This window comes from Bidens hawaiensis, unplaced genomic scaffold (assembly GCF_021521415.1).
Source record: "Bidens hawaiensis isolate Kalapana, Puna unplaced genomic scaffold, B.hawaiensis_p1.1 tig00000237_1, whole genome shotgun sequence".
NCBI lineage: Eukaryota > Viridiplantae > Streptophyta > Magnoliopsida > Asterales > Asteraceae > Bidens > Bidens hawaiensis.
Genome location: NW_027491021.1, coordinates 4,496,588 through 4,508,486, shown reverse-complemented (window position 1 = coordinate 4,508,486; position 11,899 = coordinate 4,496,588). Strand labels below are relative to the sequence as shown.

General features: G+C 34.8%; 1 protein-coding gene across 1 annotated transcript; it reads left to right on the top strand.

The window, feature by feature from the left end:
• The first annotated feature begins 1,078 nt into the window (after positions 1–1,078).
• On the top strand, positions 1,079–4,444 carry LOC143604815 (AIG2-like protein D). Its single transcript, XM_077081201.1, has 5 exons — positions 1,079–1,246; positions 1,924–1,996; positions 2,300–2,392; positions 2,464–2,547; positions 4,268–4,444. The coding sequence occupies exons 1-5, from the start codon at positions 1,080–1,082 to the stop codon at positions 4,409–4,411; spliced, it is 561 nt and encodes a 186-aa protein (XP_076937316.1). The 5' UTR covers position 1,079; the 3' UTR covers positions 4,412–4,444.
• The last annotated feature ends 7,455 nt before the right edge of the window (positions 4,445–11,899 follow it).

The following is an 11,899-nucleotide window of genomic DNA, read 5'->3' as shown; positions in this document are numbered from 1 at the left end:
CCCTTAGGCTATGTGTAGTGGAGGGGCTACAAAATGAGGCGTTTTGCGTCATGTGGCGCCCAGTCAGCAAATGGTGGGTTTTTGTTTTAGGGGTGTAATAGTGTTGTAACCCATTACACACACACACATATATATATCTCACACAACTTATTATAATGATAATATATCCCAAAACACAACCCTTGACAAGAATTTGTCGCCTCCCCACACACACACACATTTCGTCCCTTTCGTAGCCCGGGGGGCCATTTTTCGTGCCCTTTTTCGTCTAAATTTGTAGCCCAATACACATAGCCCTAATACACATAGCCCTACTTTCTTTTTGTAAATTAATATACATTTTTAATGATTCTAATCATTTAACTTGTGTTCTATTTTGGCAACAAGTTTACCTCCATGTTATCTTTAGAACATTCTACAAATAATCAAAATAAGGGAGACATACCAATAATATTTTTATTAGGAAAGAAGCCTTTTGTGATATCTACAAACGAATAAGTTTGTATAACGTAATCACTTTCTTTCAAGATCAAGAACGAGACATAAAATGGTTTGGTTAACAACGGCTAAAATAATATTATATATTTAACTATTCACTTTTATTTACATTCAAGTTTGTTTTAACTCTTCACTTTTATTTACTTTCAAGTTTTGAGCAAACGCAGTGATTCTGAATCCATTTCCCCCAACTTTTATAAGACATCTCTCACTTTCTTCTTGTTTTTCTTCACGAAATACCAAGTACACTTCACATAGACTCCGGTGAAAAAGTACCCGGGTGAAACCAGGGCTGGTGTTCTCACCCGGTGCCGGCTTCTTCACGGCAACAACTCTGTGTGCTAGTTAGTAGCATTTAAAAGAAGCTTCTTAAAAGTGGTGGAAAAAGTTTGACAAATGAAACTTTAGTGTAGTTAGTGCAACTATTCAAAGATATTAATTATTTTGATAGACTGTATGACAAAGCCAATCATCCATGGCCAATTGTTCCACCAAATGACCTTCATCGGTGATCAAATCTGTTATTATTTATCTTCTCTTCTTCTTGTTTTTATCAATCATTGCATCTTCATCCATTTATAATGGCGTCAGCTTATTCGGTTACAGCAGTAGGCAACGGTGGTGATACAAACGGCAGTAATAATAATATTCGTAGTGTATTTGTTTACGGCAGCTTATTAGCCGACGACGTCGTTCGCGCACTCCTCCGTCGTATCCCTCAGAATTCTCCTGCCACACTTAACGGCTAGTCAGTCTCTCTCTCTCTCTTCCGTTAATTAAATAACTTCGTCTGTTAGATTCAGTTTCATTTCCATTTTTACGTTTCCGTTTATTCAAAGCCCTAATTTTAATTTGCTTGTGATTCTGTTATATAAATTGATAGTTATAGAACATGCTAATCATTAACCAACTAATTATACCTAATTTGTCGATGAAGTTGAATTATTAGCTTCCAAATATTAGGGGTTTTTTCGAGTTCGGTTACTGAACTCGAATCGAGTTTCAAGTTTTTCGAGTCCGATTTGAACGTTGAAACTTGATAAAGTGATCTAGAAATCGAAATCAAATAACAAACCATTCAATGAAGTACAAGCTAAATGAACTAGTAGAAATCAAATACAGAAACTTAAAGCCGATTACTACATTATGTGGATTTAGAATTTTACGCACTTATTGATATGGCGTAAGCGTTACTTGGGTTGATCATTAGATTGAATATTAATTATTAACTGTCATAATTTTAAAGTCTTATTACTTATTAGAAGCTCTTTTGTATTAATATAATTATGTATGTGTATATAAAAGAAAAATAAACTGCTTAACTCGAATTCGATTTGAATTTCAAGTTTTTCGAGTCCAATTTCCAATACCTAAACCGTTCACCTCCCATTCTCAAGCATGTATAATCTGTTTTTCTTATTGTAGTCACAGGTTTAGCGTCAAAGGGCGTGTTTATCCTGCAATTCTGCCTGTAGAAAACAAGAAAGTTACAGGGAGGGTATGTATGTTCATCATCTGTTTTATTTTAGCTTCTTAATCTTATTGTTCCAACACGTGTTGTTTCGGACACGCAAACCGGCCCACGCCAGACCGTCCCAGGCCCATCACGTGAGAGGTAAATCAGCCTCACTCAGCGGCAAGGCGATTGGCGCTTAGGATCGGTTTCGAACCCACGACCTCTAGGTTATTGTTCCAAGTCTTACGCCCCCTTAACCAACTGAGCTACACGGTGGGGACATATTATATCATATGGTTTATATAGAATCAGTGATTATCAGTATTTTTAATCTTTTTGTTGCAGGTTTTATTGGATATTACAGCTCCAGAATTAGATATTTTGGATAAATTTGAGGATTATGAGTATGGAAGGGAGCTTGTTGATGTTTCTTTGCTGGTATGTACCTGAAACTGTCTTTCTCGTACACAATAGTAGCAAAAAACCAACTGGTTTAACCATTTTTGCAGGGTAGTTCTGACATTTTACCGGTGTACACATATGTTTGGGTGAACAAAGAAGACCCTGATTTGTATGGAGAATGGGATTTTGAGGTAAGAATCTTTGTTATCATGTTCCATTACTGTCTACAAATGCAACCTAACTGTCTGTTCCAATTTCCAAAATCTTGGATTTGTGCAAAAGAAACTGGTGCATGTGTGTTATATCTTGGATGTGTCAATTTAGACCGTTTATCTTTCGTAATCCGGGTTAGGTCTTCGATGGGTCAAATTAGGCCTGTAAATGAATCGAACGTTTCTGTAACCGTTCGGCAGGAAGTTTGTATTGTTTATTTAAGAAACGAACAAACTTGAACACACGTCTCATTCGTTCATTTTTGTTCATGAACATTCGTTTGGGTTTGTTTGTTTACGTTCCTTTATTTTCATTTGTTTATGTTTGTTTAAGTTCATTCGTTTATATATTCATTTAAATACTTTAGGCCCATTATACTATAGTCTAGTTTATGAAACTAAATTATCACCCTTACAATTTGGTCTAGTTTTATTGAATTTTTAGGTCTAACAAATTGATGTTTACATTTACTTTATTTTTTGGTGTTTGCTTTGTTGTGTTTTCTTATATTCATTCATCTATGTTTGTTGTTTACGTTCTTGAACCGTTCGTTTATACTATTAACGAACGAACATAAATGAACATGACCATGTTTATTTTGTTAACGAACGAACACGAACATGAAAGGCCTGTTCGTTTAATTTTTTGTGTTGGATGGTTTGTTCAAACAAACAAACACGAAAATCGCTCGGTTCGCTTACAGGCCTGGGTCAGATGGTTAAAATCCTTGCATATTTTCTAAAAGGAAACAACTTGTTCAAAATTAGATTACTGCAGTTCGTACTTGACACGTTATATATGAAAAAAAGGATTAAGAAAAAACTCGGACCTAAAAATGTCATGAGCCAACTACCAAACTTTTTACCTGTTTGACCTAGAGATGGCAAATGGGTTGGGTTGGGTCGAACGAGTCATGGGTCAAAACGAGTTTAGGCCATAATGAGTTTGGGTCAGAACGGTCAGTTGAAATAAGGGTTGTTTTGGTTTGGGCCAGAATAGGTTATGGTCGGACCGGGTTTTAGGTTTTTTTTTTAACGAGAATAACGGCGGAAACATTTTAGTTTTTTTTAGGTTTTTTGTTTTTTATTTATATTTTAAGTTATGACCTTTTTATTATTATTTTTGATTTTTTTAATAAGATCAAAAACCCTAAAAAAATATTCAAAAATTATATTAAAAAATCATAACTCAAAATATAAATCATAAACATAAAAAAGTAAAAACACAAAAATGTTTCCTACGTTTTTCTTGTTCCATAAAAAAAAACACCGGTAATTGAATCGAAACCGAAAAAATCGACGAAAACGAAACATATAGCCAAAATCGAACCACATCAATCGAAATCGAAAAAATCAATCAAAACGAAACACAAAAAGAATTCAAACCGAAAAAAAACGAAACTGAAAAACGGACAAAAACGAGTCTGGAATCAACCAAAAATAAACAAAAGAAACCAAAACCCAACCCGTCCCGTGTGAAAACTCGTGTTGGCTTGAAACCTGAACCGAGCCCGTTCCAATCTGAAACCCGTTTCGTGCCGAAACCTGTCTTGTACGAAAACCCGTTCCGATCCGAAACCTGCCATATTTCCTTAGGACACTAACCCACATCGACCCATTTCTTTGAACCTGTTTAGCTGTTCAATTAACCATCTAGTGTGTTGGCACATATGTTTATCTAGTGTTGGTATTTTTGTAGGCTTGGAAAGAGTCAAAGATGAGAGATTTTGTGAATATGACCGTGGGGTTTGTGGAAGAACAGGAACTATCTCAATCTAAGCCGAGGGTTGAAACGTATGAATCCTACTATAATCAAATCGATGGAAACAAGATTTCGGGTTGAATGCTGCTAGAATATCGAGGGTAAATGTATTTTATCAACAGTTGGATGCAGCTCTTTATGGTTTGAAAATAACCTGTATTTGGCTATGTTTCTTGCGGTTTCGTTTTACTAAGCATATGAACATAAACCAACTTGGAAATGGTTGTAGTTGAAGTTAAAGTATGAAATGGATTCAACTATACACACTAACATTTATATTGGGGTTGGTCTCATTACGAAATAGATTTCCATAGATTTCGTGTGAGAAGTGTAGGAAGCAACGAGGTTTTGACGCGTAAAAGAGTGGTTAAATGCGCGGAGGCATATGCGTCTATTTGTGCACACGTGTTTATACCATACACATTTGTAATTTGGTACTACATAATACGCATTTCTATACCATGCATAATACTACTACAGAACAAAGATATCAACACTTCATCAATGGTGTATAACAGTTCGTAAATGATATGACAACACTTTGTAAAATGATATAACGCTACAGTGCATTACACATTTTATGAAAATTGTATTCATAATAAAGGTCATATTCTTGATTTTTTTTTTGCATAATTTTTAAATAATATAACGAAGCATGTAAAGTTATTGAGTTTTAGAGAATTGTTGAATCTGAGTTTTAAAAATAAATTTAATGCAAAAAGTCGTACACAATATGTGAATTCCCCTTTCTATCCCTATTACTCTACGAGATTACCGCTTACAACTTTGAGCATGATACACAAAACGATATACATTACATATATAAATATGAATGTAGAAGGGCGTTTATTTAAAACCCAATACTATGTTATAAGATCAGCAGAGAAGCAGATAATGTACTTTAATGTCTATTTGGTTTGACTATGTCTATTACTTTGTGTATGATACATAAGATTTATGTACATATTACTTGACCATCTACTCATGGTTCATCAATTTACATTCTAAGTAGCGAGTGCCGAGTGGTGCCCAAGTTTGATCCCGAGACATCCAAACCCAACAAAAATTATAAACCAACTTGGGACCTGACTGAACTATTAAAAGTTAAAAAACAGTTTTCGATTCAGTTATTTAGAGGTTAGATTAAGACCGGACTGAACAGGTTATTAATATAATCTTCTAAAGCAGCATACAGAAGTGAAAAGAGATATCAAACCAGTCACAAACTGAACCCAGTACGAACAAATTATAAGTTCCAGTTGAACCTTTTAATGTATAAAACATTCATACTTTTTAATCAGTACATTAGCAGAAAGTAATTACTACACTCCAGACACGATAAAAAACCTGTGTACTCATTGGCTCGGGATTTGAAGCATTGAGAATATCCAGCAACGAATCATGCGCCTCCACCTCATCATGCCCGAGTAGAATTTTGTTGTAACCCCCTCCGAGTTTATCTACATAACAATAGTACAAATTGATCAGATAACAGTTAAAATTTCAAACAATTAGCGAAAAATATAATAAAAAGACTGTGTCACAAGTATGTTTGATTCAATTACCATTTGAGCAATTAAGCATTGAGACTTGAGAGGTTTTGAGCGATTTTATGTTTTTGATAATTTTTTAGAGTTAGAAAAGTCGTGTAATCAAAACGATACAACCAATACCTATTTATAGCATCGTATTGGGACAAAATAGGCAAGACCAGTTTCTAACGGTTATCTAGCCTTTTAAAAACAGTAAAAGATTTATTACTAACACCAATAACCGGTTATTAACCTATTAAAAATAACTGGTTCGTGTTTGAAAATGCCTAACCGGTCCCAAACTTACGATTAATATAGGTTTGTACTTGGTTTCTACTATACCGGTTAATAACCGGCTTCAATTTTGGGTTGGTTTTGATTTCAATTAGATTAACGGGCAAGGATTTACAGTTCTACACACGACTTGTTTCTTATATACCAAGTGTCTTTTAAGTTTTAACAACTTGAAAAAGATCCACTTTGAGAGCCCGTTTAACAATTCTAGAAGCTCAATTATGTGAAAGTAGGCCCAAGGCCCAATCCGAGCCCAAAATCTGAACAACGACCAAATGGTGAATCAATAAAACATTTAGCTTGCATTTGACTTATGTGAATTCAGAGCATTCGCAGCCGTTACGTGTAGTTTGTGAGGTAGTTTTGCAAATAATATGATATGGTTTAGAGTGGTTGTTAGTAAATGAGAGAAAATGTTACGTGTAAAAGATAAATTTAAGGATAGATTGTTCACACCATATCATTTTCTTAATGTTTTCTAAGAGTTGTTATGAGTGTAGGAGAGAGAAAATATAATGATAAATATAAAAAATATTTTTCAATTGAAAATAAGAGAGAAAGTGTAGTGATTTCTAATGTAACTATATGAGTGCTCTTAGTGCTTAAACCATCTGTAATAAGGAATTTTGGAGAAGAAAACGGCCCAAAACACCCAGGTACAACGCCCATGGGGCATTTGAGGGCTCAATCCCCACTGTAGTGTACAAAACAATTGAAGTTGGAAGAAGGTGAGCCAATGTATTTTGAACCAATAGAGATAGAAGGGGTGGGGGGAGGGATTCTCCCCCTTCACCACAACTTCAGGAAACATACCTACTTATACTTAGGTGACAATTAGTGGTTTCATTAAAACATTGTGTTTGCCATGCTCAGACCACTAGTGGCGAGTTTATAATGACCCAACACACACACACCACTCTTCAGCACACCAAATCACATTATTTTCCTTACTATTTTCTTATTTTTATTTTTTAATTTAAATAATATAAATATAAAAATAAATAAATGAAATGGTATAGAACAGTGTATAATGGAATGTAGTATAGGTTGAATCGTAGGGTTGAATGATAGAAGAAAACTAAGATGGCGCGAATGTGACACATGATTCAGAGTGGTGAAGAATGGATTATAACGCATAGCCTTACGTGGGAGTGCATAGAGAAGGATGGCGTATTTGGTGAGATGGTGGGACCTAAGATAAGTGTTATATATGTTAAGTTCAAGAGAGATATAAGATTACTACGAAATATAAGAAATAAATATAAGCCACTAGTTTTATTTTATGTTTTAAAAACTTAAAGATAAATGAAAAATATGTAAATGCAACAATAAATGAACTCTCTCTCTCTTCAATTAATACAACTACTGTAACTCTAATAAATCTCTTTCTAATTAATATATCTACCTAATTTAACTATAATAAATAAAAAGATAAAAATATTAATTTAGTTTTATAATTTATTTACACCCTCTTCATTTTATTCAATAAAAATACAATTTATTCATATAATACTAGTTCTTTATATTAAAAAAAAAAATTCTTTCCACTCAATTTATTAGCATATATCAATGCGTAATTTTTAACAATAAATATCAAAACATAATATATTTTTTTAAAATGATATATCTAGAAAAACTATTGTCATAAATAATAAAAAAAATGTCGTACAAATGTGTCCATTAAATATAAACAATAAATATACAACATACACAACATTATATAACCTACACTTATTTTGAGCAAATATAAAAAAAAATACAACTTACATATTTAATTCGACATCAATAATTATAAAAACTACACAAAGATACACATATCCTACACGCGTGTAGGTTATTTGTTTTTCGTGTGTAGGTTATATGTTTTCTTATTCTTATAACAAGTTTGGGTTATATGTTTTTGTGTAGGTTGTATATTTCACATTTGATGCAAACATGTGTAAGATATTTTTTTGTATTATTCATCACAATGTAACTACGTGTTGACGAATATTGATAAGTTGAGTTGGAAGAAATTGGTTTTAAATAGAAAGAAATTTTAATGTATGAATAAACTGTATTTGTGTAGGATAAAATTTTCGTGTGTAGGTTACATGTTTTCGTGTGCGGGTGTATTTTATTGATGATGAATTTTGTGTAGGTTGTTTTGGACAAAAATCTGCTAAGGATAATGTATCCAAATCTGTAATTATGAGGTTTAGTGCTACGATGACAATAACGATTGTATGAACGAAATTAGAATAAACACCGTGATTTGTTGTGAGGAAAAACCCTTTAATCTTATTCGGATTAAAGGAAAAAAACCCCGGGTGATGACAACTTGTCTATCACCAATTTATTAATCTTCAAAAAGGGTTACAATAGATGGAGTTATCGATCAATGAATACAACGATACTAAGTGTGTGTGTTTTCGGAGAACTATCAGCTGGAGTATGCCTGTGTTCTTGTGTGTTCTAGCATGGATCTTAACTCAATATAAATAATAAAAGAAAATAGCAACTAGCTCCTATTTTCATGGCACTACTCCCACTAGTTGCTCCAATTCCTTTTGACCACGTGCTAGGAGTCTCCAGTAGCTAAAAAATAGGTAGACCACGTTTTATGGCCGTTACACCTGCTAAATATTAACCTACACATGAGAAACAATCGTTAGCAATACCAATTACTGAGGATCCTTGATCCTGACAGGATATGGAACACATGCTAAGGATAACTGATCTAGACATATGCCAGGATAACGTATCCATAGTGTCAAATTTCCGTGCCCTGACAATTGCTCCCCAAAATGGCGGTTTGATAAGATCATAGCTGTCATTTTGCCTTTGAATTCAAACTTCCTGCAAAAACATATGAGATTTGACAAGCTAGATAAATTATCATATATCTATAGAGTTTGCTTGGGAACTTCCCTTCCGGCTATATATCCAACTCCTCTTATTCTCCCTGCAAATCATGAACAACTAGTAACACCTGCTTAACCTGAGTGGATGGTCCATCTTTCGTATGGTGAAATCCGAGTTAAGGATTTTGGGTAAGTCCAGGTGACTTATGATTAATAATAATTGAAAACTTTTGACTATTCGCTTGTTACTTGTTATTTTGAAAGTTTGTTTGTTATAGCTATAGTCTTGTTGAAAGTTTTAAGAAATAATCTTGAGTAAAAATTTTAGGATAAAGTATCCTTATGAAAAATAATTATAAATACTTCAGGATAAAATATCCTTGTAGAGATAATTCAAAGATGTTTAATCGTTAAACAATAAGATTTATAAGGATCCTAGCTAAACCAATATAAATTTAAAAGTAGAAATCATACCACAAGGTCTAAGTAGACCTAAGTTACCATAAGTATAGAACCTTCGGTGATCCTTGTATAAATAAGCTATGGATTTTAAATCCATAAGTCTTGATTCTTGTTATTGGACTTAGAACATCTGTTGCAAAGAGCTTATAAGATTAATTGGGGTTAAACCCGTTAAGCTGGGGACAAGCCCATAAATAAACTGGGGACAAGCCCGAATAATAAACTGGGGACAAGCCCGTGAACTGGGGACAAGCCCAAATACTGGGGACAAGCCCAAATTGGGGACTAGCCCAAACTGGGGATTGGCCCAAAGATACGGATGTCAATTGGGGACTCGCCCAAACCGGGATTTAGCCCAAACTTGAGATAACATGAAAATGTTATAAACTGGTGGTATGGTACGCCTACCATAAATCGTAGGATCCTCCGTATAGACGAAGACAACGAAATGTCAGCCATTAAGCGTGTACTGGTCCTGCTGCACCGGACTATACGTTGGATAGCGTGCGCTCCAGGCGAGAGTGTAGAAACTCTAATTTATAATAAAGGTGAAAACCTGTAAACCTTAGGGGATATGACCATCGGGGGTCATACCCAATCGTGGGCTAGGTCAAGGGAAATAGCTTAGTACCTTAAATATAAAGGAGAGGTGGCCAACCTCTTGATCATTGAATATCTCATTAATATCCTGCATTGTTACTTAAAACTTGGAAGATACAAATGTTAAGAATATGTTATCCTTAAATAAGCAAAAATCAAAATGAATAAATGATTAGATAGATATTACCGATTTTAGGATCCTTGACCCTTTAAGGATATTTTATCCTCAGAGGATACTTGATCCTGATCAGAAAAAGTATTTCTTGAGGTGGATAGCATTCCATGCTCTTGGTAACCTGTTGCCTTTCATAGTGAGCAAATGATATGCCCCCTTTCCTGCCTCCGACTCGATCAGATAAGGACCTTCCCACTTGGGTGCTAGCTTCCCATCTGCCGGATTGGTTGTATTTTGGAAGGCTTTTCTCAAGACTAGATCTCCTTCTTGAAATCTTCTGATCCTTATACTTTTGTTGTATGCCCCAACTACCCTTTGTTGGTATGCCGCCATTCTGATATTGGCTAGGTTTCTGAGTTCTTCAACAGTATCCAAGTCTTCAAGAAGGATTCCATCATTGGCTTCCGGATCACGGATGCTTGTTCTGGCTGTAGGAACCACCATCTCCGTAGGGATTACTGCTTCTGACCCAAACACTAATGAGAAGGGTGTTTGGCCTGTTGCATTTTTGGGTGTTATCTTGTCGACCCAAAGAACATAAGGTAGATCTTCAGCCCACTTGCTTTTCTTAGATCCTAGGTTCTTCTTCAAATTGTTGATGATTATCTTGTTACTTGATTCTGCTTGGCCATTAGCTTGAGGATGCACTAGGGTAGAGGTAATCATCTTGATGCCCCAACTGTCACACAAGTTAGTGGTTCTTTTCCCGATAAACTGGGAACCATTGTCACAAATAATTTCTGAAGGAATACCAAATCTAGTAATAATATTTCTTTTATTGAAGGATGTCACCTCTTTTTCGCGGACTTGAAAAAAAGCTTCTGCCTCTATCAACTTTGAAAAGTAGTCAGTCATTGCAAGCATGAATACTTTTCCTCCTGGTTCCTTAGGTAGCTTACCCACAATATCCATACCCCATTTCATGAAAGGCCATGATGAGGATACATGATACATAGGTTATGCTGGTTGATGAATGATGTTTGCATGTCTTTGACAAGCATCACACTTCTTTGAATATTCCACGGCGTCTCTCTTCATTGTTGGCCAATAGTACCCTGTTCTAAGAATCCTATAAAACAGGGCTCTTCCTCCAGTGTGATTACCACAATCACCTTCGTGAAAATCTTTGAGCACCTCTTGGATTTCAGGATCTTCTATGCATCTCAAGTATGGACCTGCAACAGATTTTCTGTATAGCATATCATCTAATAAAATATATTATGATACCTTGAGTTTGAAAGATTTGGGATTCTCCGTGGCTGGAATCTCTCCAGTTTGAATGTATTTCTTAATTGGGAGGATCCGGGATCCTTGGCTAGCTGAGGATAATGGATCCCAAAGTACGATCTGTTTGTCAATTGTTATTTCTACAACTTCTTGTTCTCCTATTGTTGGCGAGAGTATATGGATGATTGGGATCTTCGTAACTTATGGAATTTTCAAGAATGAGGCTAAATTTGCTAAGGTAACTGCCCCAACATTTTTTTCTCTTGGTACCTGTATAATACTTAACAACTCGAAGGATTTTGCTAACTCCTTCACAATTTCTAAATATTTGATCATTTTTTCACCTTTCACGGTATAAGAACCGTTAAAGTGGTTAGTTATAAGTAAAGAATCCATATAAACTTGAAGATACCTGATCCTCATTTGTTTGGCTAAA

What these genes read in the sequence shown, in the direction of transcription:
- LOC143604815 (XM_077081201.1), top strand. Translation starts at nt 1,080, where the DNA reads ATGGCGTCAGCTTATTCGGTTACAGCAGTAGGCAACGGTGGTGATACA. An exon ending in ACAAGAAAGTTACAGGGAGG is followed by an intron (nt 1,997 to 2,299) that starts GTATGTATGTTC and finishes TTTTTGTTGCAG; the next exon opens with GTTTTATTGGATATTACAGC. An exon ending in TTGTTGATGTTTCTTTGCTG is followed by an intron (nt 2,393 to 2,463) that starts GTATGTACCTGA and finishes CCATTTTTGCAG; the next exon opens with GGTAGTTCTGACATTTTACC.